We start from the raw sequence: 27,321 nt of genomic DNA, 5'->3' as shown, positions 1-27,321 counted from the left end.
TTTTTTTTTTTTTTTTTTTTACAATCCTCCTGTTTTGGAAATATGCTTTGGAAATAGTGACAGATTTGAAAACCAAGAGTTTCTCCACGCATGAAGTGCAGAGATACACTTGTAAACAGGCAGTAATTAGTGGAACATTGTCGAGACTTCAGCTTTGTGGTGAAATTAACATTACCTCTAAATCTATCTTATTTGAGTTTTCGCTTTCCAAATCCATTTCTCATAGTTTTATGCTATTCTTTTACATTTCGTTTTAGTTGTATCATCTCCTTCCATTTAATACATGTATTTTGAACATCTGTTTTTATCAGAATTATTCTGGTAGATCTAAAAGCACAGATGGTATTCATGAGAAGCATAAGACTGAGATTCCATATAGAGTTGAATATCCTTTTTTACATATTTTGTGTGTTTTGTTTACAATTTCTAGATATAATTAAGTGATTTTAAATATAAAACAAATTATTGTTTAGAAACATGGATCATGGAGTTCAAAACTTGATATCTTCAACTGTTCAAGGAATAAAAACCACTGGACCTTCAGAAGCATCCCCATTTATGGAATTTCTTTGAATATCAATAGTACTGGCACTTAATCTATAGCACAGAAAAGCACTTAAGGAAAGAAATAAGACTAAACTCTAGTTCCTCTTACTCGTCCCCATTTTTCTCTTGTATGGAATGGGCACATTCTCTCTGAGAATCAGGAAGCAAGTAAAAGAGAGAAAGAGAGAAGGAGATTAAAGGAAGTGAAAGAAGCACATATTAATACATTTCTTTTTACTTTAAGCATGTAAGTGGGAATCAATTTTTTAACTGTTTTACAACATTCAATATTCAAATATTCAACAATTTCTAATTTAATATGGACTGGGTATGTTGGCTTGTGCCTGTAATCCCAGCACTTTGGAAGGCCGAGGCAGGCGGATCACCTGAGGTCGGGAGTTTGAGACCAGCCTGACCAACATGGAGAAATCCCGTCTTTACTAAAAATACCAAATTAGCCAGGTGTGGTGGCACGTGCCTGTAATCTCAGTTACGTAGGAGGCTGAGGCAGGAGAATCGCTAGAACACGGGAGGTGGAGGTTGCGGTGAGCCGAGATTGTGCCATTGCACTCCAGCCTGGTCAACAAGAGTGAAGCTCATCAACTCAAAAGTAAACAAAAGAATAAATAAGCTCATATGTATACTCAACTTAAGCTTAATTCCTCTTCAGTTTTTAGTAAAGATAATTAAAGCTAGTTATGATTCTCTTTAACAGTAATAATTTCCTTTCTTATTTTAAATAGACTTATTTACATGAATTTGTCTATTATTTATTCACAGAAAGTAACTCTTAATATTAATTATCTAGTCTTTATGATAAAATGGAATCAAGATTTTACACAGGTATGAAAACTATTATGTTAAAGGGAATCTGAAAAACATTAGTGAAACAGAATAAAATACACGTATCTCAGGACAAACAAACAAAAACATTAAGTTGAGCAAAAGAAGCCAGACAAGAAAGGGCACACACTCTACTGAGGTCCAAGAACAGGCAATTTTAATTGAAGTCAAAAGCAGCTGCACCTGACAAGATAGTCTGTACAGGAATATTAGGAAATTTTACAGTGTGATAAAAATACTCTATTTTTTGTTTAGGTGTTCATTACATGGGTTCATGAAACTGTCAAAACTCATCATACTGAATATTTAAGATCTCTGCATTTTGTTTAATATAAATTGTACCTTCATAAATCAATGTTAACTAACCAAAAGGGGGTATAGCTCTTTTCTTATGTTTTCTTTAATGTTAATAAAGCATTACAAGATATCTTGCACTGTATTTGAAATCAAGAATATGTACTTTTTTATCAATTCTGGAAAGTTTTAAGATGGACTTCGAAGGGATAGTTGATTTGGAAAAATGTTGAATAAAACATATGTTATATTTACCAGTTAAAGTAAGGCCAATATAGTGGTCACAGAAACAATGATTTGACAAAGTATATACTCTCAATAAGTAATCATAGATTAAGAAACATTGTAATTTCATAATTGTCAGAAAATGTTGAATTTTTCAATAATGTTCCACCTACTACTGCCTGCTTACAGAATCAACTCTGGATTTCCTGTGTGGAGAACCTTGGGTTACAAATTTGTTTCCTATTTCTAAAGCATATTTCCAAGGCAGGGATTACTTGCAAGAATGAATCTATAACATTATTTTATCTGAGGAGAAAGTTAAAGAATTAATCTTAGTTCTCATTGTTGATTAAACGTGGAAGATTCCTTCAGTTTCACTAGTAATGATAATTTGTACAAAATGTTGCCTTATCTTGATTGGGTTTTCTAAGAGATTAATTGACATGAAGTGACTGCCTAATATCATAAATCAGATCAATGATATTAACAATTGAAAAATAAACATGTAGTCTTTTAACACAGACTAATATGTAATCTTGCACCACTAAAGATAATGCTTCTCTTTTGTTAGTGTCTATTAGTAGAACTAGAGCACCTGTCACCCCAGTAGCATTTCTTTCATCAAATCATCATTATATGATAAGTAACTGTAGTGATTAATTCTGTTTCAGCTTATCTAAAATTCAACATCCTTTAGATATTCTTTGTTTTTTCTGGATAGGAGAAAACAAAAAAACCCTTGGATTCTTGAGGAAGCATGGGAGAAAGTAAAATCTCATCAATCGTATTTTATTTTATTTTATTTTATTTATTTTTTGAGACGGAGTCTCGCTCTGTCGCCCAGGCTGGAGTGCAGGGGCACTATCTCGGTTCACTGCAAGCTCCGCCTCCCGGGTTTACGCCATTCTCCTGCCTCAGCCTCCCGAGTAGCTGAGACTACAGGCGCCCGCCACCTCGCCCCGCTAGTTTTTTTGCATTTTTTGGTAGAGACGGGGTTTCACCGCGTTAGCCAGGATGGTCTCTATCTCCTGACCTCGTGATCCGCCCGTCTCGGCCTTCCAAAATGCTGGGATTACAGGCTTGAGCCACCGCGCCCGGTCATCAATCGTATTTTAAATTATTCCTCTAGGGTGGCTCTTTTTTGGGGCAAGTTTCCAAATTAGATAATATTCTTTTGTACCAATTGTCTTCCAGTTGAAGAGGTATTATTTAAGTTGTATTTATTACATAAAAATATATGTTTTCTCTTCTTAGGACTCTCGTGTGGTTTCTGTTTAATCATTAAAGCCATTAGAATCTATCAGAAGGCATTGGTTGGAATACATGTATAAACTATTTTAGGTATTCAGAAATTATTTTTTAGTATTTTATATTTTACTAAACTTTTTGTTTCTGTGTTGATATGACACATGACACTCCAGAAAGTATGAAACAGAAAATCATTGTTATCTACCAATACAATGATGTTGATGCCAGTGGAATTTTCTAATCACCAAACACAATAAAATATTATGATTTGTGGAGGACTTTCTACCACATATCCTTCACAATATTTTATTCCAAGTGAACAGCATACCGTCGGTTTGGTGAATATAAAGTTTTTCTACTTGCATGTACATGCTGTGTTGGGTCTTATTATGGTTATAGTTTATTCATGGGCATTCTGTAGAAAATTTTCTTGTAGGAAAACTAGCAAGAGCATGGGAAGAACTAGACTTCACAGTGAAATCTACGTATTTTTCTTCATGGAAGCAAGAAAACGTGGGCAGGGTTTTTTGACAACGAGCTGCCAGAACCTCTGACCATCCTATTGCAACTGAACAGCATAATGAATGAGTAGAAATCACCTCTAAAAATGAGATTGTCCGAGGTACCAGAAACAGGCAGACAGAGGATGAGGATGTGGAAACAGTGTTCCAGTATAGAGGCCTCGTGGAGGATTTAGTATATTAAAATGTGAGGAAATTGTGAAAAGTTTCAGTCTCATCAGCATACATACTATATGTAAATAAGAATAATTGAGTTTCTACTGATGAACAAGTTTGTACAATTGGTGCTATGAAATATTTTTTAAAAAGAAAAAAATATGATCTGTCTTTAAAGAGCTTTTGGATGCAAATAGCAGGCTGTCAAGAGGCACCTTTTTAATTTATTTCAGTTCACTACTAGCACTCTGTTTTTGCATACATTTCAATGCTACCTGCCCATTTAGGTGTGTGCTTTCTGCCATGTCTTTCTTTTGGTTTTTATAATGATAATAAGGTGGTTGTGATTTTGAGATAGAGCATTTAAGAGTTATCTATGAAACATAAGGTACGTCTCTGTGTTCACAGTTTTATAACAGCACAAAAAGATCTGAATATAATATACATATAACCACCTATTATCTATCTATCTTTTAGTTTTTAATTGAGACAGAGTCTTATTCTCTGCCCCAGGCTGGAGTGCAGTGCCACCATCTCAGCTCACTGCAACCTCAATCTCCTGGGTTCAAGGGATTCTCCTCCCTCAGCCTCCTGAGTAGCTGGGACTACAGGTGTGCACCACCATGCCTGGTTAATTTTTGTATTTTTAGTAGAGACAGGGTTTCACCATGTTAACCAGGCTGGGCTCAAACTCCTGACCTCAAATAATCCACCCAGTTCAGCCTCCCAAATTGTTGGGATTACAGGCGTTAGCCACCACATCCGGGCCTATTACCTATCTATCTCTCAATCTTGCTGTCTAAAGCTCCTTTAAAATTGTTGGTAGGCATATACATTGTTTCAAATACTAATTGTGAAGAAAATGCAATAAAGATAAATTTAATTCAATTTATTACCAACAACATATCCCATGTTTAATTACTGGTATGTGTTATCCTGCCCAATTTTACTTTTCTTTACTAGTGTCCGTAATGCAAAGTCAGACTGTTTCAAAGAGAATATTCTCACATATATTCCTCTACCATGAAATCAATGTACTGTTCATGTTATACTGGAATATTAATCATTAGAATTATTTTTATACTTTGCAGTATGTGAAGTAAAATTTATTTTTATTAATTTGTTATATATTTTTCATATATTATTACATTTGTTTTGTAGCAAGTGGGCAATATCAGGTTCAGGGATGTTGTACCTCAGTGATTCAACAACATACTTTTTACTTTAAAAAAAATCTGTTTCTATTGCTATCTATTGCTAAAGCAAGAAAGCGTTTTTTTGAAAAAAAATTCTCAAACTCACTGTTTTTATATCCACTGATTTTGCTTGCAAAAATCTAGACCAATTACAAAAAAATTATTTTGATAGCCTCTGGAGATAAAAATACCAACACCAGCACTATACTTTTAGGTATACCAAATATTTGATGTGAACTATGTCAGACATTCTGCTAAACATTACACATGTATTTTATATTTAATCTTCACATGTTTACATTAGAAATTCAAGGAGAGATATTAGACAAACAATAGAATATTCACCCTAGTGTTTTGTTGTTTCTGTCTGAATAACTATTTAGGAAATGAAATTCCAAACATATACAATGGTAGATACCCATCACTCAGCTTCAGTAATTATTGCCAGTGAACAAATTGGTTTTGTTCATATTCACCACACCCTAGCTAAGGTTATTTTAAAGAAAACTGTAGACGGCGTATGATTTAATGTGTAAACATCTTATATATAAATATTTATATTTAAAGGATACAGACTAATACTCAGATTTACACTTAGTAAAATATAACACAGATACAAAAAATGAACAGATCATAATTATTTACCTCAGTGGCTTTTCAAAAGTAAACACCTAAGTGTAACCACAAACAACATCAAGAATGGAACTATTTTTCAGGTGTTCAGAAGACCAGGTTTCCAAGTCACTAAATTCTCTTACAAAGCGTTCCTTGATGACTAATACAGGTATCAGTTTTGCTGGTTTTGAACACTAGTATAAATGAAATAGTACAGCATGTATTATTTTAATGTAATCCTTATTTTTTTCAACATTATGTTTGTGATTCATCTACACTGTTATCTCAGCAATATAGTATTTAACTGTATAAATGTCCCTCACTTTATTGAGGTACTCTATTGTTGATAAACATTTTAGTTATTTCTAATTTGGGTCTGTTAAGAACACAGCATCGGCCAGGCATGGTGGTTCGCACCTGTAATCCCAGCACTTTGGGAGGCCGAGTCTGGTGGATCACGTGAGGTCAAGAGTTCGAGACCAGCCTGGCCAACATGGTGAAACCCTGTCTCTACTAAAATACAAAAATTAGCAAGGTTTGATGGCAGGCACCTGTAATCCCTGCTATTTGAGAGGCTGAGACAGGAGAATCTCCTGAATTCGGGAGGCAGAGTTTGCAATGAGCCCAAATTGTGTGGCTGTACTGCTGCCTGGGTGACAAGAGTGAAACTCTGTCTCCAAAAAAAAAAAAAAAAAAAAAAAAAAGGAAAGAAAAAAAAAGAAGAACACAGCATCTAGGTGCATTCCTCTACATGACATTTTGGCACAAATAGGTATGTATTGCTATCGGTAACACAAAAGAATTCTAAGAGGAAATTCTGAATTGTGGTGTGGTGTATGTATTGATTCAGAGTAGTAGATATTGCCAAAGAATTTATCTATCTAGTGATTAGATAAATTTACTCCTACCTACAGTATAAGAGTTCCAGTTGTTCCACCTTCTGGACAAAATGATATTTTAATGATTATTAATTTGGGGCATGATGGACATGTAGTAATGTTACTTTGATATTTTAATTGGGATATTCTGAAGTCTATTACAAATGAGCACTTTTTATATGTTATTATTTTATAGGTTCATTGGATATGCTCTTTTTAAATAAATTTTTGTTAAAGTATCTGTTATTATCTGACTGAATTATGAGTTGTTTATATATTCTGCATGTGAGTTCTTTATTGAGTAGACATCTTGCAATTATCTCTACAAATTGTGCAGCCTGCATTTTCACAAATTCTTATTTTTAATGTATTGCAATGAGTAAATTTGTTTCATGGTTTATGTTCTGCATGTCATATTAAATAAATCTTTACTGATTGTAATGTATTAATAAATCAGGTATTATCTTATGTTTTCTTCTAGAAACTTTCTTATACTTTGCATTTTCTGTTATGGTCTACTGAAATTTAGTTTTTTTATTTTGTTTGTTTGTTTGTTTGTTTTTGAGACAGAGTCTTGCTCCGTTGCCCAGGCTGCAGTGCAGTGGTGCAATCTCAGCTCACTGTAACCTCTGCCTCCTGGGTTCAAGTGATTTCCTGCCTCAGCCTCTCCAGTAGCTGGGATTACAGGCACACACTACCACACCTGGCTAATTTTTTTATTTTTATTAGAGACGGGGTTTCACCATGTTGTCCGGACTGGTCTCGAACTTCTGACCTCATGATTCCCCTGACTTCACCTTCCAAAGTGCTAGGATTGCAAACATGAGCCACTGTGCCCAGCCTAGAATTCAGTTTTATGTATGTTATAAAGTAGGAATAAGCATTGATTTTTTTTTTTTTCATGTGGATATCTAATTGGCCCAGCACCATTTATTGAAAAGGCCATTACATTCCTACTGCACTGAAATTCTTTTATTTGTTTTGATGAATCAGTTGACTCTATCTGTGGGGATTGTTTCTGAAGAAGATAACATTAGCATGCTTGTTTACTCCCAAGTCTATCCCAGACTATTTATTTTTCTATAACTTTATGATAAAGTCTTGAAATCTGGTAGTGTACATCTTCCAGCTTAGTAATTCTTTAGAATCATCTTTTCTATTCTGGTCCCTATGCATTTTCATGTAAATTTGAGGGTCAGCTGAAAAATTTCCACATTTATAGATACATTTGGGAAACATGGATATCATCACCTTATTGAATCTGTGAATTATTTATGTATAGTATCTTTCCATGTATTTAGTTCTTTAATAAACAATAAAAATATGATTTAAAGTTTCTCTGAAAAGAACTTTAATCTAACTTTAAGATTCACTGGAAGGAAATTGACTTTAAAAGGATCTATGTGAAAAATAATGAATCACAAAGCTGAATAGAGGAAGAAAGGACTCAAGCTTCAGTTTTATAATTTCTGGTTGATTGGGTCTCTCAGCCACACTACAAGTGAATTATTAGTATTTTCTGTTAAACATAACCAATCCTCATTATGCATGGATTCCTTTCTTGCAAGTTATCCTACTTGCTGAAATGTATTTGTAACTGCAAAATCAATACTTGCAGTGCTTTTGTGGTCGTTCATAGACCTTCTCAGAGTGATGAACAATTTGGCACCCGATGCTCACATTTCCACCAGGGGCCAAATGTGGTTATAGTCTGCTACCTTATTACATCTTTCATATTGCACACAAGTATTTTCTCAGTCAATTTAGCTCCATGCATTTAACATTTTTATGTTTTTTGTCAGTGATTTTCCTATTTAACATAGCCCCTAAATATATTGCTGATGTGCTATCTGGCTTTCCTAAGCACAAGAAGTCTATGATGTAACTTATGGAGAAATTACATTTGTTCGATAAGCTTCATTCAGGTTGCATATTAGTAAGATGATGAAAATCCTCTGGTTCATGTATCGTGACAGCTTTGCTTCATGTTTTCTTCTGTTTAAAGGCATCTTATTCATGTTACCTTTTTTGATTTGCGAACATTTAACTTACTGCTTGAATGAAGCTTATCTAACAAACATTAAATATTCGTGCAGTTGAATATTATACTACTAAGGTAACAGTGTATATGAATCACAAACATAATGTTGAAAAAATAAGCCTCATATGAAAAGTATACATGCTGTAATATTCCATTTATACTAGTGTTCAAAACAAGCAAGACTAAAAGCCATATTAATCATCAAGCTACCCTTTGTAAGATGATTTAGTGACTGGGAGAGTTGGTCTTCTGAAAACCTGAAAATAGCTTCATGCTTGATGTTGTTTGTGCTGACACTTAGGTGTTTTCTTTTGAAAATCCACAGAGGTAAATAATTATGATCTGTTTATTTTTTATATCTGTGTTATATTTCACTAAGTGTGTATTATAATATTAGTCTATATCCTTTCAATATAAATACTAAAATGTTTACATATGAAATTACATCATGTCTAGAATTTGCTTTAAAATAATATTAGCCATAGGGTGCTGAATATGGATGAAACCAATTTTTTTCATTGCTAATAATTACTGAAGTCGGCTGATGGGTAGCCACCATTATATATGTTTGGAATTTTATTTCCTAAGAAGTTAAAAGACAGCAACAACAAACACTATAGTTAATATTTTATTGTTTGTCTAATTTATCTGTTCTTTTATTTATATCAATCCAAATATCCTCTTGAATTTCTAATGCTGTGTTCTTAATAGCCCGAAATTAGAAATAAATGTTCATGAACAATAGAGTATCTCGATAAAGCGAGAGATATTCATACAGTTCAAGACTGTATCGCACGAAACTGCAAAATTAGTTGCAAACAGAGGCTGGCAGGAGCCAAACCCTGTATTTCCTCTAGGAACAATGGTTCAGTATTCACTAATTCAGTGTTCATAGGGACTTTATAGAATATAACTACTGCAAAAATTGAGATCAACTCCATTTATATGAAACAGTGAATATAATGATTATATGGGGAAATGTTGCAAATAAGGTTAGTGAGGACAAATGTTCTCTTTTTGTATCACTGCCATTCTTGGTTTGGTTTAAAAAAAAACTACTGTCCTTTTGCAGTCACATTCTAATTTCTCTTACTATTGGTGTCTTCTTGAAACATTTAAATTTCTTGTTTGTGATTTTCTTTAACTATTACATTTGCGTTTATTTATATATTTTATGTATTCCCGATAGCTGTATAAAATCATTTCTGGACACAGACATGAACTAAACAAGGAAGTGATACCTTCAGGAAGCTGCCCAAGCTGATCATCATTCCATGGATAGAATGTCCTTCAGAAAAAAAGCAAAATTTATATTTCTGAGACTTGTTGACATGTTAAAGGATGCAGAGCATAGCCATCTGCATGACAGATGTTGCCTGAACACTGTGAATAATAATGTATAGGGCAATATAGATTTTAATAGATAATCTGTCATGTGAAGATTTTCAACTCCCACAAAATATTCAGAAATTCACAAAGCACTAGAGCACTAGTGTCTTATGTCTCCTGTAATGAGTAATAGTGATGTGTTAGTATATTTATATTTCTGAAATACATGTCTATTTGTGTGTGTACATGTATATGTACATATTTCTGGTAGGCATATTCATAAATAAAATGAATGAAATTGAATGCTGAAATCCACTATTTTTTTGAGACAGGATCTTGCTCTGTTGCCCAGGCTGGAATGTAGTGGTGAGATCAAGGCTTACTACAGTCTCAACCTCCTGGGCTCTAGCAAACTTCTCACCTCAGCCTCCAGAGTACTTGGCAACTATAGGCATGCATGTGCCACCATGCTGGTCTATTTTTCTCTTTTTGTGGCTATGGGGTCTCACTATCTTATTCAGGCTACTCTCAAAACTCTTAGGCTCCAGGAATCCTCCTGCCTCATCCTCCCAACGTGCTGGGATTACAGGTTCACGTGAGCCATGACACCTGGCCAGGATCTACTATTTTTCAAAAACATTTTATCTGCTTCTGCTTTCTTTTGCTTTTTCACATCTGGCATAGGCCTCTTCATTACAGCCTTTTTTAGTCTTTTCAGACCTCCCATGTTTGCCCATATACCTGATCTTCTTTTTTCTCGGCTATTTCTCTCATATTAGCCTCAACCCTATCTCATATGTGAACAGGTCTGCCATTTGAGCAGATCATGAAATTTGAAATCGTGAAAAAATGTGTGACTGATCCATTTTGTATTGCATTTTACATATGTATGGCTATTTGTACATGCTTGCATAATCTAGTAGTAGAAATAAACAGGAGTGATTTGTGCTAAGACGTTTGCCTTAAATGTACAACTATGGAGGAGAGCAAATTTCACCTTGAGACACTTCCTGAGCCTGCCCATCCTCCACTGTCAACCAGTAAATACCACATTCTTGAAATTGGGGAGAAATTTTACTGAAATTGTCAGGAAAGACAGCCATGAATGAAAGAACATGCTGAAATCTATTACTGTTACACTAATGCTTTTCACTTAATTTTCAAGGAACCTAAAATTTTGTCTAAAAAAGACCTTAAAATTATATTTAGGGATTATTCATAACCCTTATATGATATGATTATAGAATAAAGGTTTTCTGTATTCCTACAGCTAAGACAATTGTTTCTCTTTTATTTTGCATTGAAAGATATAAATTAATTAAATTTCTTATAGAATCATATTTCCACTTGCAATTTTTCAGAAATAATAAAAGTATATATGGCCACACAAATATGATTAGGGAAATTTATGTGTGGCACACAAAATGAGCTCAAATCCTGAAATGAGAACACTTGAAATTGAATTATTCTTTGGATTAAGTGTAAAACTGCAGCCATAAGCAAATGCATAGTCAATTTACTTTCCTGTAGTCTGTTATCAATCTTTGGTAGGCTTTGTCAGCAAGTATATTTTTCAAAAGGCAATCAAAGAAATACAATGTAGAGTTTATTTTAAAGGACTACATATTAAACATTATAACAAAGAGTTCATTTTAAAGGACTATATATTAAATATTATACTTATAAATGTGATTTCTGCATGGAAAGAGCCATGTCAGTAATGAAGAAAAATATTAATTGATGGTAATGTATTAAAACATCATGCTACTTTTATGTGGCCTTTTCATCATTTCAAAAAATAAAAATGTAGAGCTAGAGAAAAACATTGATCTTTTCAATAGTTTGTGTCTTGAATTTAATCTCCCTCAGTTGTAGGGCTTCAGGATCCTGCTCTTCAAAGTGAATCTGGTCCAATAGTATACATTACCCCAGTAAGTAGATTGAAAGGCATGGGCACCCCTTTTTTTCCCCTCAAAATTTCCACAGAAAGTACTGTTTAATTTTTTTAATTTGTTTTATTTTGATTTTTTGTTTTGCTTTTATGTTTACCTCCATGACATAGTTATATTTTGGCAACAAAATTTTTAAGTTTGTTTTATTAGATATATGGAAACAAATCAATGTCAGGCAACTGTAAAATGTCATTGTTTGAAAATTATGGATAAACCTGGAAGACATTATGTTAAGTGAAACAAGTCAAGCACAGATATTCAAATATTACGTGATCCCACTTGTGTGTGGAATCTAAAGCAGTAGAATTAATTGAAGCAGACAATATAAGAGTGATTATTTGGGGCTGTGATGATGATTGAGACATGTTGGTCAAAGGATACAAAATTTAAATGTCTTGAACTAATAAATTCAATAAATCTATTGTACATGGTAACTATAGTTAATAACTATGTATTTTTGAAAATAGATTTTAAGTGCTCTCACCACAAAAGTATGTAATAGATATATTAATTAGCTTGGTTTAGCCATTGCACAAAGTATACATATTTTAAAACAACATGTTGTACACAACAAATATACAAAATTCTATATGTTGATTTAAAATAAATTGGTGATAAAATATCAAAGCATAGCTACATAAGAATGGTTGAATATTTATAAAAGATAAGGATGTCTTTTGTAACAGGAATTCCATTAAAAAAGAAAAGCATTAGAATGTCAGCTTGAAAGCTATTTAGCTGACTAACATTTCTACTAAGTCTATCCCCAGGGGTCCCTCGATGTCTTCATAGATACTATTTAAACCATCTCTTCTCACTTCATTCTCAGCTCTCCAAAGTTTGACTTTAATGCTGCCTGCTAGGAAACTAGGCCTAATAAATACTGAACTTCCTTGTACTTACGGTTTATGTTTAAATCATATTCCTTTCCAAAATCAGAGATTGCAAACTCGTGTGGTTGTTGAGGCAATGGGCATATTTTATTTTACCTATTTATATTTTAATGTTTAAAAATCTGTTGTCAATTTTAGCATCGAGATATTTTACATAAAATTAAAATATTAAAAGACTTTGTAGCATGGGCTGCATATTTCAAGATGGCAAGAATTTTCTGGGATTGAGTAGCAGCTACTAGTAGCAGCTACCCTCTCTGAGTAGCATCAGAGAGGGCATGTTCTATCCATTTGCCACCATCTCATCATGCTTGCTTCACTCATTTACATTACCTGAGGGATCCTTGTAAAATGTGAATTTTCAGTTTCGGAAAATAAAATTGAATACGACAACTTTTTTGTTGCCTCTTAAGCTATTTTTACCATGAAGGAATCCTAATCAAAAATTAAGAAAACAAATCTCAGAGCAAACTTTAAAAGGCTCCACTCTGTAGAGGCACAGAGCTTATGTTTACTGATGAAGTGCATTTAGTTACTCTAACAATGCAATGATTACAGAAACAAAGTGCAAAATGCAAACACAAGAAAAGGGGCATCATCTTCTGATGTGGCCTGTGTAATGCCATTTGAGGGGTGGTATAGGAGAAGGTGATATCTAATTAAGTTGAAATTTAACTAATGAGTAGTATTTCAGCTAAAACCTAAAAACTAGGAGGGGATCATTGAAAAAAAAAATGCTCTGGTTATAACAGCACATTGTACAAAAACCTACTGGTAAAAAAATAAATAAATAACAATGATTCTCTTGTGGGCATAAGTAAGAATTAAGACTAGCCATTTAGGTCACACATCAAATCATGGTTTTGTGTGCCACACACATTAAGTTCTGGTGTTTTAATCCAAAATGAAAATATGTGGCTATCTCTCTAGCTGCTGTGACCTGATCGTGTTCTACTCAACCAATATCAGAAGCACTCAAGAAACTCTCAATATTTTCCTCTAATAGACAATGTATTGTCCCAATTTCTCTTTCTCAAACTTGCCACTTGCATATAATTATCAACCTGGATTTCATTGCTCTCTCGTAAATCATTTTTTTAGTTTAAACTAACTTCTTACAGTTTAAATTCTAGCCTGTAGGTAACATTGCATCAAGGATTTTGAGGAAAAACAACAGATGCAATTTTTCCACAGGAGCTGACATGCTAAGGGCTATAAATTGGTCCAAATGTGTTTAACACTGAATCAGGGTCTTCTGTTTCTTCACCCATAGCAAGAATCACAAAGTTGGACATTTCAGACATTTTAAGAACTCCTGTGTAAGACTCAAAACTGTTCTTTTGAAACACTTCAGTTTGTGGTTGTGGGCTGCCAACTGGTAGATTCCTTTATGTTACAAAGAGCTGATTTTTATGCTGTAACATTTCTGGTGTGCAGTTGATAAAATGAGAATTGATATTTAAAATCTTTTTTTTCTTTCAGCTCACTCCAGTTGGTACCACAATATTCACAGGATTTTCAGGAGACAATGGAGCTACAGATATAGATGATGGACCAAATGGACAGATAGAGTATGTTATTCAGTATAATCCAGATGATCCGGTATGTAAATACTTATTAGCAATGTAATTTTCTTGAAAGGAATAAAATTAATGATTTTTTCAGCTGATATTGTATTATTCAGTAACTTCCATAACCAGATTAGTAATGATGCTATGATTAAAAAAGTCTCAAAATTGAATTATTTTAATATTTATGCTTTATTGCTAGAAGCTAATTTTTGATGGTATTTTTAGATAAGGTTTAAAATATATTCATAGACATAATATGCCTCCTTTACTAAATTTCTGTTATGTCTGTGGTCTCCAAAGTATTCCAAACAAATCACTGGAGATGAGATAACAAATGTCAAACATGAATTTTATGCAACTTATAAATTAACACCAATATTGTTGCTAAACCGCAAGAACGCACACCAAGTATTGCTGGAGTTGACAAGTCTTTAAAATTCTAGCCGTCTGCCTATTAAACTGAAGATAGGGAAGACAAGACAAAGCCGCTAGCTATAGTCTGTTTTATTTTGCTTTTTCTTCCTTTTTTCCCATTAGACAAAGATTTCTATGTTGTTCTTTTAGGCCATGAATCATTTCCATTAATGATATATTATTAAAAAGAAAAAGACAAAATGAGATTTTGTTTAACAGAAGCTAGAGCTGGAAGTCCTGCCTGATATCTCCCCACTTTCTTTTCTTGAGACAGCTCCTCAAAATCCCATGGACTCCCCAAAGCAATTATAAATGCACTACTTAAATAAGCTTTTAAATTGAATGCATCTCTTTTATGTTTAATAAATATTAGAAATATAAACAATGGTGAAGTTAACATTTTGCCCTTATTTTTACCATTGTGTGTTGTAGATAAGCTTTAGACAAACAAGCAAAAACAAACAAACAAACAAAAAACTCTGTTGAGATAGTAAAGACTGAGAACTCACAGTGAGATCTACATCACAAATTTATTGCATTATATTAAGTAAATTGTGGATACATTTTCTCATCCTCACAAATCAGTTAAAAGTAGTATTATCTCTGTTGCATAGGAAAGAAAAACTCATAAGTGAAGTGATTTGTGTTATATTACAAAACTACTTCTAAACTGTAAAATTTGGTTTCAGTATACTCTTCCCCTATTGTATTCTCACAAAAAAAAACTTGTATGGGCTGTGTTAAAATTTCAATAAATTTGGAAAATAAAGTATATATATATATATTAAATTTTATTGGCGGGTGGGGAAACTGGTCAGGTTTAGAGTTTGTTCTTTTTTTCTTTTCTTTTTTTTTTTTTTTCTTTTTTTTTTTTTTTTGCTTTTTTTCTCTAAAAGAGGACTTTTTTAAAGGCAGAGACAATAAAACCAAGAGTTGGGGACATGATGAGAATGCGACAGAGAAGGACAGTATGAAGGGTTACATAAGAAGTAAAGTGGAAAGTAGCGAAGAAACAGCAGAGGAAAAGGCAGCAGAAATGCTTTTTCTTAAATGTAGAAACAGCTGACTGAACATTCTATTTCTAAACCACTCATTTTGTTTGCTCTTTAGGTATTTTTTAAAAGAATTAATTGTAGGTGTGTACCATGTTTCTAGCTCAAATTTTATGAAGGTGACTTTCTAATCTTTACCCCCCAAGTTGTAAAAATAAAACCTCCCAGCAAGTATCAAATGACCAGTCCATGTGTTTTAGGGAGATATTTATTGCATGCATAAAAAGATTCAATGTTTAGATATAGTTTGAGAGCAAAAATGTATTACTTTAAACTATCTCTCTGCTTAAAATGTAGACATTTAGTAAGGCTTAAATTCTTTGTTAACTGTGCAATAAATCTGTCTCAATGCCTTCCCATTCCAGGGATGTGTTAGGTTTGCTGTCCAATATAATATGTAACTCTTACTCCCTACAGAGTAGATAAACCAATCAGCCACACACATTTTCAAAATTACAGATGAAAAAAGAAAAATAAATAGTGTAGGTTTTAGCAAGCTAAAACGCTCTTAATTCTGTGGACAAAATAATAAGACATCATGACACTTAACTTAGGCTGTATTGAAGGAAAAAGACATTAACCAAGGTACAATGTTAAGGAGAGAATCCACCTTTAGACTTCATATAAAATTAGTGTAAACCTCAGTATCAGTTTCTTCTCTTGTAAGACCTGTGAGGAAATACATGCTAAATGTTATGTTCTGCTACTACTAAAACTCTAGTAATTCTGCTTATATTAATAGCACCATAATGTGGCACTTTTACTAGTCAAAATAATAACAGCTCAATAATAGCAAACTATTGTAAATTCTTCACCATAACTATTTTATTTAATATATGAATAAAATTGGAATAACTAAAATTGAGTCTTTCTGTTCTGTTGCAAATCTTTTTATTGCAATTCAAATGATGTTCTAAAACAAAGAAGCAACAAGTTTGGGAATAAATAGTTGCTGAACTGGTTGATCCAATTTAAAGTAAAAGTGTTAAAATAGTGTGCATTTTCACACTTCTATAAAGAATACCTAAGACTGGGTAATTTATAATAAAGGAATTTTAATTGACTCACAGTTTCAAATGTCTGGGAAAGTCTCAGGAAACTTACAATCACGGCAAAAGGGAAAAGGGAAGGAAGGAACATCTTACATGGCAGCAGGAGAGAGAGAGTGAAGGGGGAATTACCGATATTAAACCATCAGATCTCATGAGAATGCCCTCACTGTCACAAGAACAGCATGGGGAAAACTGCCCCATGATTCAATCACCTCCCACCAGGTCACTCCCTAGAAACATGGAGATCACAATTCAACATGAGATTTGGGTTGGAACACAGAGACAAACCATGTAATTCCACCCCTGGCCTCTTTCAAATCTCTTGTCCTTTTGACATTTCAAAACCAATCATGCCTTCTCAATAGTTCCCTAAAGTCTTAAATCATTTCAGCATTAACTCAAAAGTCTAAGTCCAAAGTTTCATCTGAGACAAGGCAACTCCTTTTAACATATGAGCCTATAAAATCAAAAACAAGTTGTTACTTCCAAGATACAATGAGGGTACAGACATTATATGCTTTACATGCACTCATTCCATATGTGAGAAATTGACCAAAATAAAGGTGCCACAGGTCCCATGCAAGTCCAAAACCCAGAAGGGCAGTTATTAAATCTTAAAGCTTGGAAATAATCTCATTTGACTCTGTGTCTCACATCCAGGGCACACTAATGCAAAGGGTAGGCTTCCAAGGCCTTGGGCAGCTCTGCCCCTGTGGCTCTGCAGGGTACAACCCCTGCAGCTGCTTTAACAGGCTGGCATTGAGTGCTTCTGGCTTTTCCAACCACATGGTGCAAGCTGTCTGTGGATCTATCATTCTGGGATCTGGAGGAGACAGTGGGCCTCTTTTCACAGCTCCACTAGGCAGTCCCAACTGGGGACTCTGTGTGGGGACTCTAATTCCACTTTTTCCCTCTGCATTATGCTAGTAGATGTTTTCCATGAGGGCTTCACCCCTGCAGCAGACGTCTGTCTGGACATACTGGCATTTTCATACATCCGCTGAAACTGAGATGGAGGTTCCCAAAGCTCAACTCTTGTCTTCTATGTACCTTCAGGCCCAACAACACATGTAAGCCACCAAGGCATGGGGCTTGCACCCTCTGGAGCAATAGCCTGAACTGTACGTTGGTCCCTTTTAGCCGTGGCTGGAGCTAGAGTGACTGGGACACAGGATGCTATGTCTTAAGGCTGCACAGAGCAGTGGGCCCTGATCCAAGCCCAGAAAACCTCCTAGGCCTCCAGGCCTGTGATTTGAGGGGTTGCCATGAAGATCCCTAAAATGCCCTGGAGACATATTTTCCATTGTCTTGTCTATTAATATTTGGCTGCTCGTTACTTATGCAAATTTCTGCACCCAACTTGAATTTTCCCCCAGAAAATGGGATTTTCTTTTCTACCACATGGTCAGGCTGCAAATTCTTCAGTTTTGTTCTCTGCTTCCCTTTTAAACATAAGTTCCAATTTCACATAATGTCTTCATGAACAGATATGACTGTATGCTTTCAGAAAAAGCCAGGTCATATCTTGAATACTTTGCCGCTTAGACATTTCTTCTGCCAGATGCTCTAAATCATCTTTCTCAAATTCCAGGTTCCACAGATCTCTAGGGCAGGGGCATAATGCCACTAGTCTCTTTGCTAAAGCATAGCAAGAGTGACTTTTGCTCCAGTTCTCAATAAGTTCTTCATCTCCATCTGGGACCACCTCAGCGGGGACTTCATTGTCCATATCACTACCAGCATTTTGGTTGAAACCATTCAAAAAGTCTCTAGGAAGTTCCAAACTTTCCCACATCTACATGTTTTCTTCTGAGCCCTCCAAACTGTTCCAACCTCCGCCCATTACCCAGTTCCAAAGTTGCTTCTACATTTTCAGGTTATCATTTTAACAGTACTCCACTATCCCAGTACCAACTGCTTATATTAGTTTGTTATCACACTGCTATAAGGATAGTACCTGAGAGTGGGTAATTTACAGAAGAAAGGAGGTTTAATTGATTCATAGTTCTGAATGTCTAGGGAGGCCTCAGGAAACTTGCAATCATGGCAGAAGGTGAAGGAGAAGCATGGTGCATCTTACATGCATCAGGAGGCAGAAAGAGTGAAAAGGGAAGTGCCACTTTTAGACCATCAGATCTCATGAGAACTCACTATCAGGAGAACAGCAAGGGGGAAACTGCCCCCATGAGCCAGTCACCTCCTACCAGGTCCCTCCCTCAATACATGGGGATTACAATTTGACATTGTAATTTGTTTTGGATGTTGACACAGAGCCAAACTATATCAACTAAATGGTTAGGCAGACATGATCAGGGCAGGAGAAGACCAACCCAAGGAATGTCAGCTGGCCATCAGGTGATGGTTAGGTGGCTTTTAAACTTTCTCTGTAAAATAATAATTAGTAGCAGCCAGTGCCAGGGAAAGATAGTCTGCCAATAGATAGAACACACTTGAAGCTGGTGATCAGCAGCTTCCCAATAAAAGCTGAGGAGTTGGGTGAGAGGGCTGAAGCATGCATGTTAAGAGGCAAAAAGGCAGAATTTTACTAGTATATGACCTTTTCCTGGGAATGCTCAACTGGCAAGGGAAAAATGCCTCAAGTAAGCGTGCATACAACTTCAGTAAACATGCTGCGCATGAAGCCCCTCCCAAGTGCACCCAGCAGGCACTGTGCATGTGGACAGCCTGCCCCAAAAGAAAAATCAAGGGAGGAGAATCGCAAATCCCCAATCATGCCAATGTAGAAAACCCTCAGTGAAGGGATGAACAGGGCTCTTTGATGTTTCAAGTCACCCACTTAGCCATCTTCCAAGAGTATTTTGCTTGCTTTCATTCCTGCTCTAAAACTTTTTAATAAGCTCTCACTCCTGCTCTAAAACTCACCTCAATCTCTCCCTCTGCCTTAAACTTACTTCTTCCCCAAATCACATTCTTTCTTCTGAAGTTAGGACCGAGTTGCCACAGACCCATATGGATTCACTGCTATTAACAAAAGCACTTGAGCTGTTTACCAAAAATGTTTGGTTCTTCCTCTCTTTGGATACATGCTAGAGGTGTACTTTTCTTGCCTGGAGAAAAGTATTTGCTTTGAATAATGAAGTGCAAACTCAAAGAACCAGTATACAAGTAATCATATTCCCTGCCCCTGTTGTTATGATCAGAGAAAAACATGTTGAGGAGAAACATTCATTAGCCAATGACAACAATAAAGAGAGACCACTTTCTGATGCATATTAGCTATATAGATACAAAGAGTAAAGAAAAAATAAAAGTTTAAGGGTTTGTTCCTGCAGCATTCCCGATCCTTTCATGGATGATGTATTTAGAAAAAAATAATTTAGTAAATATCTTATTCTAAAAATCCTCTAGATAATTGTTAAAGAAAAATATTATTTAATGATATATTTAAACATGGTAAGAAAGTCCTTATTCAGGACCACTGCAATAAGTATAGAAATCATTGCAGTGAGGTCTTGCAGGTGGAGAGAGATATTGGGCTCAACTACAAATAAAGCATTGGCAAGTGGGACTTTGTAGCCAAGGAGCAGGGTCGGGGTCACTGGATGGAAAATTACTAGGAGAAAACATCAGAGATACGGGAGATTCTGGCTAAAACAAGCTAATACGATTGTTGCTGAAGACAAGTCAGGGTGATCAGACATCATCTGATGGGTGGTGCAGGATGAGAAACCTGATGAGTTATCAAGGTAGATCATTTATCAAAGGTAGAGGTGTTCTTGCTAAAATGATTTAGTATGGATTTTTGTTAAAAAGTGATTTTATAAGGAAGTATACAGATGAGCCTAGAAGATTCAGAAGCCTGATCAAGTTTGGCCAAGCAAAGAATCTTTGTCAGTCCCCACTAATGTTCACAAGAAGAAGCTTTCTTATTTCCTTTGTATAATATAAGTTCATTTTCTCATTTGGTTACCTTTTGTTTATTAAGTACAACTTGAATTATCTGTTGGAACTTGGTAGTAGAGACTATGTAAAAATATGTACTGGACAATATATGTTGTCAGAACTTTAATGAGGGGCATTTAATTTCTATGCAATCTGTAGTGTACTCATCACAGTTATTGTAAAATACTGTTGACATATTTTTTGTTTAATGCCTTCATGGTAATACAAAGTAAAGTAAGAGTGTCCATAATGCACTGAACTAAGTCAGAGGTGTCCATCTAATCTTTTGGCTTCCCTGAGCCACACTAGAAGAAAAAGAATTGTCTTGGGCCACACATAAATTACACTAACATGAATAATAGCTGATGAGCTAATAATGAAAAAATCATAAATACATCTTATAATGTTTTAAGGACATTTACAAGTTTGTGTTGGGCCACATTCAAAGCCAACCTGGGCCCCATGTAGCCGGTGGGCTATGGGTTGGACAAGCTTGAATCAGATTGTTTTGAAAAAATGAAAGAAAAACTCTGAAGTGGATAAGAATTTGTCATCACATGATCTGCAATACCTTTCATTTTTGAGAATATGTCTTCCTGGAAAAATCTAAATATAGGTATTCTGATATATTAAATCTCATTATTAGAAAGATTAAGATATTTATACAATAAATTATCATGTCTTTTTTATCTTAATTTTTTATTTTAAGGCCAGACTGGAGGCATGTTTATTCAGCATTTTAAGTTTGACCTAAAATGATGAGGAGGAGACTGATGACATGTCCCTTGTAGCAGTCTCCAGTGGACTGAGGAAGCAGCACAACATCGCTATTAACTAATGTTACTACTCAGAAAAAAGAAAAAATGAAAACACTTAAGCAATATGAATAAGCAGCTTCTTTCTTCGAGGTATTACAGTGCTGTTTCAGTGGGTGGTAACATCTTTTATCAAGTCCTCCTGAGTAAATTGTCCTTCTTTTGTAATATGTTTTACTCCCTGTAGCTTTGAGAGAATTCAGAAAATATGAGCCATAATTTTCATTTGTAATGTGTAAGCATTTGAATTACCTGAGTCAGGAAGTTAAAACCATATTTTAAGGACAAACGATTTTTAAACAAATCACCATCCTGAAGTAGTTCTGTATATATATATATAAGTCAAAGTCCAAATTTCAGACGTCAATAAAATATTTAAGGTTAAGCTAAAACAGTGATTACTTATTCCTAGGTAGGTTACTAAAAAAAATTACTGTAGTTTAATAATACTTTGCAGGGTACATTATATCATGAGATTCCCATGCCTCCATAAATTCATAATATTCTAATTTTACTGGAAACTCACGTATAATTAAGTCATGGTGTAAAGGCCTTCTTTTTGTAAAACTTTGAACCTCAGTCTTTTCACACCAACACTGTGACTTTTAAGTTTACAACATATATGCTTCAAAACCCAACCAAGCACAAATATAGTTTCCTGAGAAGTTGACTGGAATAAAATAAGTTGAACTGCATTGTAATCATAATGTATCATTGAATGTGCATGAATCTGTTTGTATTTGTTTGAGGGAGAGTGGTAAATTTGTATTGTGAGCAAAAGACCTCTGGAAAGGAATTGGGAGAAAAGAGACTTTATTTCACTGAACAGTTTTCAAACCATATCATACAGCCTGTGGTTTCAAGCTAAGATACAGTTCAGAGAACAAATACAGGGTTAGGGTTTTATAGCTAAAGTTCCCACCCAGGTTCCCAATTAGCTGTCTTCATCCAAATGAAGGATAGATTCTTGCTTAATTCTGATTGGTCAAAACAGATGAGTCATGACTGTTCTATACACTGATTGGTTGATTCATGTGAGCTCTGACTGGTTGATTTCCAAGCTCCAAACCAGAAGTTTCTGTCAGATGTTTCTTTTAAAGGGTTGGTGCTAAAAGGCCAGTGTAGGGATGGCATAGGGGGCAAAAGGTGGTAGTTCCAGCCGCAGTTTATCTTGGCACCAAGAACAGGATCTGTTTTTGCTTCATTGTTGTATTAGTCCGTTTTCACACTGTTGATAAAGACATACCTAAGACTGGGAAATCTATAAAGAAAGAGAGGTTTAATGGACCCACAGTTCCATGTGGCTTGGGAGGCCTCTCAACCATGGCAGGAGGTGAAAGACAGGTATTACATGGCAGCAGACAAGAGAGGATTGAGAGCCTTATAAATCGCTTATAAAACCATCAGATCTTGTGAGACTTACTCACTAACATGAGAACAGCATAGGAAAGACCCATCCCCATGATTTAATTATCTCTCACCAGGTCCCTCCCTCAACACTTGGGGATTATGGAAGCTACAGTTGAAGATGAGGTTTAGGTGGGGATTCAGTCAAATCATATTGCTCTACACCTGGCACCTCCCAAATCGCATGTCCTCACATTTTAAAACCAGTCTTGCCTTACCAACAGTCCCTCAAAGTCTTAACTCATTTCAACATTAACTCAAAAGCTCACAATCCAAAGTCTTATCTGAGACAAAGCAAGTTCCTTATAAACATGAACCTGTAAAATCAAAAGTAAGTTAGTTACTTCCTAGATAAAATGAGGGTACAGGCATTGGGTATGCGTATATATATATGTGTATATATATATATATGTGTGTGTATATATATGTGTGTGTATATATATATGTGTGTATATATATGTGTGTATATATATGTGTATATATATATGTGTGTATATATATATGTGTGTGTGTATATATATATATGTATATATATATTCATTCAAAATGAGAGAAACTGACAAAAACAAAGGGTTCAAAGACCCTATACAAGTCCAAAATCCAGTGGGGCAGTCAAATCTTAAAGCTCCAAAATGATCTTCTTTGGTACCACGTCTCACATCCAGGTTATGCTGATGCAAGAAGTGGGTTCCCATGGTCTTGGGCAGCTCCACCCCTGTTGCTTTGCAGGGTACAGCCTCCCTCCTGGCTGCTTTCACAGTTGGCATCGAGTGTCTGCTACTTTTCCAGGCATGCAGTGCCATCTCTTGGTAAATCTACTTTCTGCGGTCTGGAGGACAGTGGCCCTCTTCTCACAGCTTCACTAGGCAGTGCGCCAGTGACAACTCTTTGTGGGGACTTCAACCCCACATTTCCCTTCCACACTGCCCTAGCAGAGGTTCTTCATGAGGGCCCTGCCCCTGCAGCAAACTTTTATCTGGACATTCAGGCATTTCCATACAAGCTCTGAAATCTAGGTGTAGGTTCCCTAACCTCAATTCTTGACTTCTATGGACCCATAGGCTCCACACCATGTGAAAGCTGTCAAGGCTTGAGGCTTGTACCCTCTGAAGCCATAGCCAGAGCTATATCTTGACTCATAGCCATGGCTGGAGCAGCTGGGACACAGGGCACCGAGTTCCTAGGCTGTACACGGAAGAGGGGTCCTGGACCTGGCCCATGAAACCACTTTTTTCTCCTAGGCCTCCTGGCCTATGATGGGAGGGGGCTGCCACAAATGTCTCTGACACACCCTGGAGACATTTTCCCCATTGTCTTCATGATTAACATTTGGTTCCTCATTACTTATGCAAATTTCTGCAACTGGCTTGAATTTCTCCTTAGAAAATGGGTGTTTATTTTCTATTGCATCATCAGGCTGCACATTTTCTGGACTTTTATGCTCTGTCTCACTTTTAAAACTGAATGCTTTTAATGGCACTCAAGTCACATCTTGAATGCTTTGCTACTTAGAAACTTATGTCACCAAATAACCTAAATCATCTCCCTCAAGTGCAAGGTTTCACAAATCTCTACATCAGGGGCAAAATGCCCTGATGTATTTTGTCTCTTTGGTCTCTTTGTAAACATAGCAAAGGTCACCTTTTCTCCAGTATCCTCATCTCCATCTGAGACCGCTTTACTCTGGATATCATTGTCCATATCGTTATCAGAATTTTGGTCAAAGCCAGTGAGAAAGTCTCTAGGAAGTTCCAAACATTCCTGCCTTTTCCTGTCCTTCTGAGCCCTCCAAACTGTTCCAACTGCTGCCTGTCACCCAGTTCCAAAGTTGCCTCCACATTTTCGGATATCTTTACAGCGGGACCCCACTCTACCAGTACAAATTTTCCTTGTTAGTCTTTTTTCACACTTCTTTTTTTTTTTTTTTTTTTTGAGACGGAGTGCTCCTCTGTCAGCCCAGGCTGGAGTGCAGTGGCCGGATCTCACTCACTGCAAGCTCGCGCCTCCCGGGTTTAGCGGCCATTCTCCTGCCTCAGCCTCCCGTTAGAGTAGCTGGGATACAAGCCGCCCGCCAACCTCGCCCGCTCAGTTTTTCATATTTTTTTAGTAAGAGACAAGGGTTTCACCGGTTTAGCCAGGATGGTCTCGATCTCCGCTGACCTTGTGATCCGCCCATCTCGGCCTCCCAGAGTGCTGGGATTACAGGCTTGAGCCACTGCGCCCGGCCAATTTTTTCACACTTCTGATAAAGACATACGTGAGACTGGGTAATGTATAAAGAAAAAGAGGTTTAATGGACTCACAGTTCCATGTGCCTGGGGAGGCCTCACAATCATGGTGGAAGGCGAAAGGCATGTCTTACATGGAGGCAGACTAAGAGAGAATTTAAAGTCAAGTGAAAGTGATATCCCCTTATAAAAGTATCAGATCTCAGGATACTTATTCACTACCGCAAAAACAGTATAGGGGAAATGCCGTGATTCAATTATCTCACACCAGGTCCCTCCCACAACACATGGGAATTATGGGAGCTACAATTCAAGATGAAATTTGCATGGGGACACAACAAAACCATATCAATTGTAGAAAGGAAGATACTGTGATGCTTTGACATCATTCTGAGAACACAGAGTATGTGACCACTTTGTCACCCTGGCATGGCTACCTGGTTTTGTTGATTTTCTTTTAACTTACTTCAGTTAGTCATAGGGAGTCCATTTTGTCTGTCAGGGACATGTTTTAACAGTATGAAACAGAAAAAATGATCAGAGTATTGGGACTTTCTCTTAGGAGTTAAGTTAATGTTGCCTGCTCAAATCCCAATCCGTCTTGGGTGGACAAAAATTGCATAGCCTTACTTAGTCCTCCATTTTTTACTTTAGGAAATTAGATTAGAGGAGACACACAAACAATGACAATAACATAGAATGTTCAAGCAGCTGATGGCACAGTAGCCTGAGCTTAATCAGAGACAAGTTTAAGGCTGACTAAAGATTGATAAGGTCAAAATTGATGCTGTTTATTGGAACTAAAACACAGACTCACAGTTATATTCATTGTGAACAAATGGGCGAAACCCAAAGAGAGAAGAGAGAGGTACAGAAAAAGACACAGAGATAAGGGAAGAGATTTCAAAAAAAAAGTGTCAAAAAACAATAAGAGAATTTACAGCCTCTTAGAGACAAATATAAAATCCTAATTATCTCAATTTCCACCACTTCTCAATTACAGGCCCATTGAGGCACTTTTGTACTAAGGCTCTGTCTTTAGGTCAGCAGAAAATGTATATACGTGTGTGTGTGTGTTCTTTAAAAATTATCTTCTTTTGAACTGAATTTCTAGTCATCACAGCTGAAAAGAGAATATTACAAACAATACTTATAACATAGGTGTGAAAGACTGAAGTCTTTCCCTCTTTCCTAAAAATGATGAATGACCAAATCTAACAGCTGAGAAGAAATAGTGCTAATAACCCCATATTCCATTTCTAGAGCATCTTTAACTGTAGGATTCAACACCTTCTTGCAGAGAGCTGCCATTTTATCTAAACTGGTGCAGACCCATATTAGTACAGGGGATTCTGGGGAGATGGAATCATCTTGGGAAACAGAGTTGCTAGAGCATCAGCATTCCTTCTCCCTCCGTTATTGAATGTGAATATGTGTGGCGTGGATGTTACAGCTGTCTCCTACCCTGCTTCCCATATCTGTGATAGTGATAAATTGCTTAAACTGCCTTATGCTCTCATTTTACTAAATGGAGAATTATCCCTTATTTGACAGTTGTTGTCACTGAACTGTCAGGAAGTAGTGAGTGGACCTTTCTTAATGGAGGCCAGGTGTTTGGGGCCTGTGGGTATTAAATCATTTAACCATAATTGGATTTTTCTCATTAATACAGTGCAGGTAGCCAGCACTTAAATTCTCATCAACCAAAAAAGCCAATGTTAGTTTGTGTTTTAAAGTGAATATCCACGACTATCAGAAAGGGGGCAATGGCCTGGCTTTAGTAATGTAAGCTTGCTTAAGTAAATGGGCATTGCTCTGTTCGCAAACTTTTCTGCTTCGTTGGTGGAACAAATTTCTAAGAATGAAAGAAAAGAAAAATAGCAAGGAGAGAGAGTGCAGTCACTCTTAGACTTATGTAGTACAGTGGTTTCTCAAAGTAAAACCTGAATCATCTGCATCAGAATCAACTGGTAGGTTTGTTAAAAATGCAGATTCCCGAGAATTTCTGGAATTTGGGGTAATAGATTCTAGGAATCTACAATCCTAATGATACATGCCTATGATTCTTGTGCATTCTAAGTTTTAAGAATGTTCTAAGTATTGTTTCATATTTTTCATGGCTTTATCATGTATTTATTTATT

General features: G+C 35.9%; 1 protein-coding gene across 1 annotated transcript in view; it reads left to right on the top strand.

Moving 5' to 3' along the window:
- The window catches only part of PCDH15 (protocadherin related 15), a 591,153-nt gene that overhangs the window by 25,757 nt on the left and 538,075 nt on the right, over positions 1 to 27,321 (top strand). The window contains exon 4 of the mRNA XM_017861934.1: positions 14,220 to 14,339. Within this exon, the coding sequence (XP_017717423.1) occupies positions 14,220 to 14,339 (120 nt within the window). The remainder of the gene's footprint in view (positions 1 to 14,219; positions 14,340 to 27,321) is intronic.

This window comes from Rhinopithecus bieti, unplaced genomic scaffold, assembly GCF_001698545.2.
Source record: "Rhinopithecus bieti isolate Rb0 unplaced genomic scaffold, ASM169854v2 scaffold_61957, whole genome shotgun sequence".
Lineage (NCBI taxonomy): Eukaryota > Metazoa > Chordata > Mammalia > Primates > Cercopithecidae > Rhinopithecus > Rhinopithecus bieti.
This window is presented reverse-complemented; position numbering and strand designations above follow the sequence as displayed.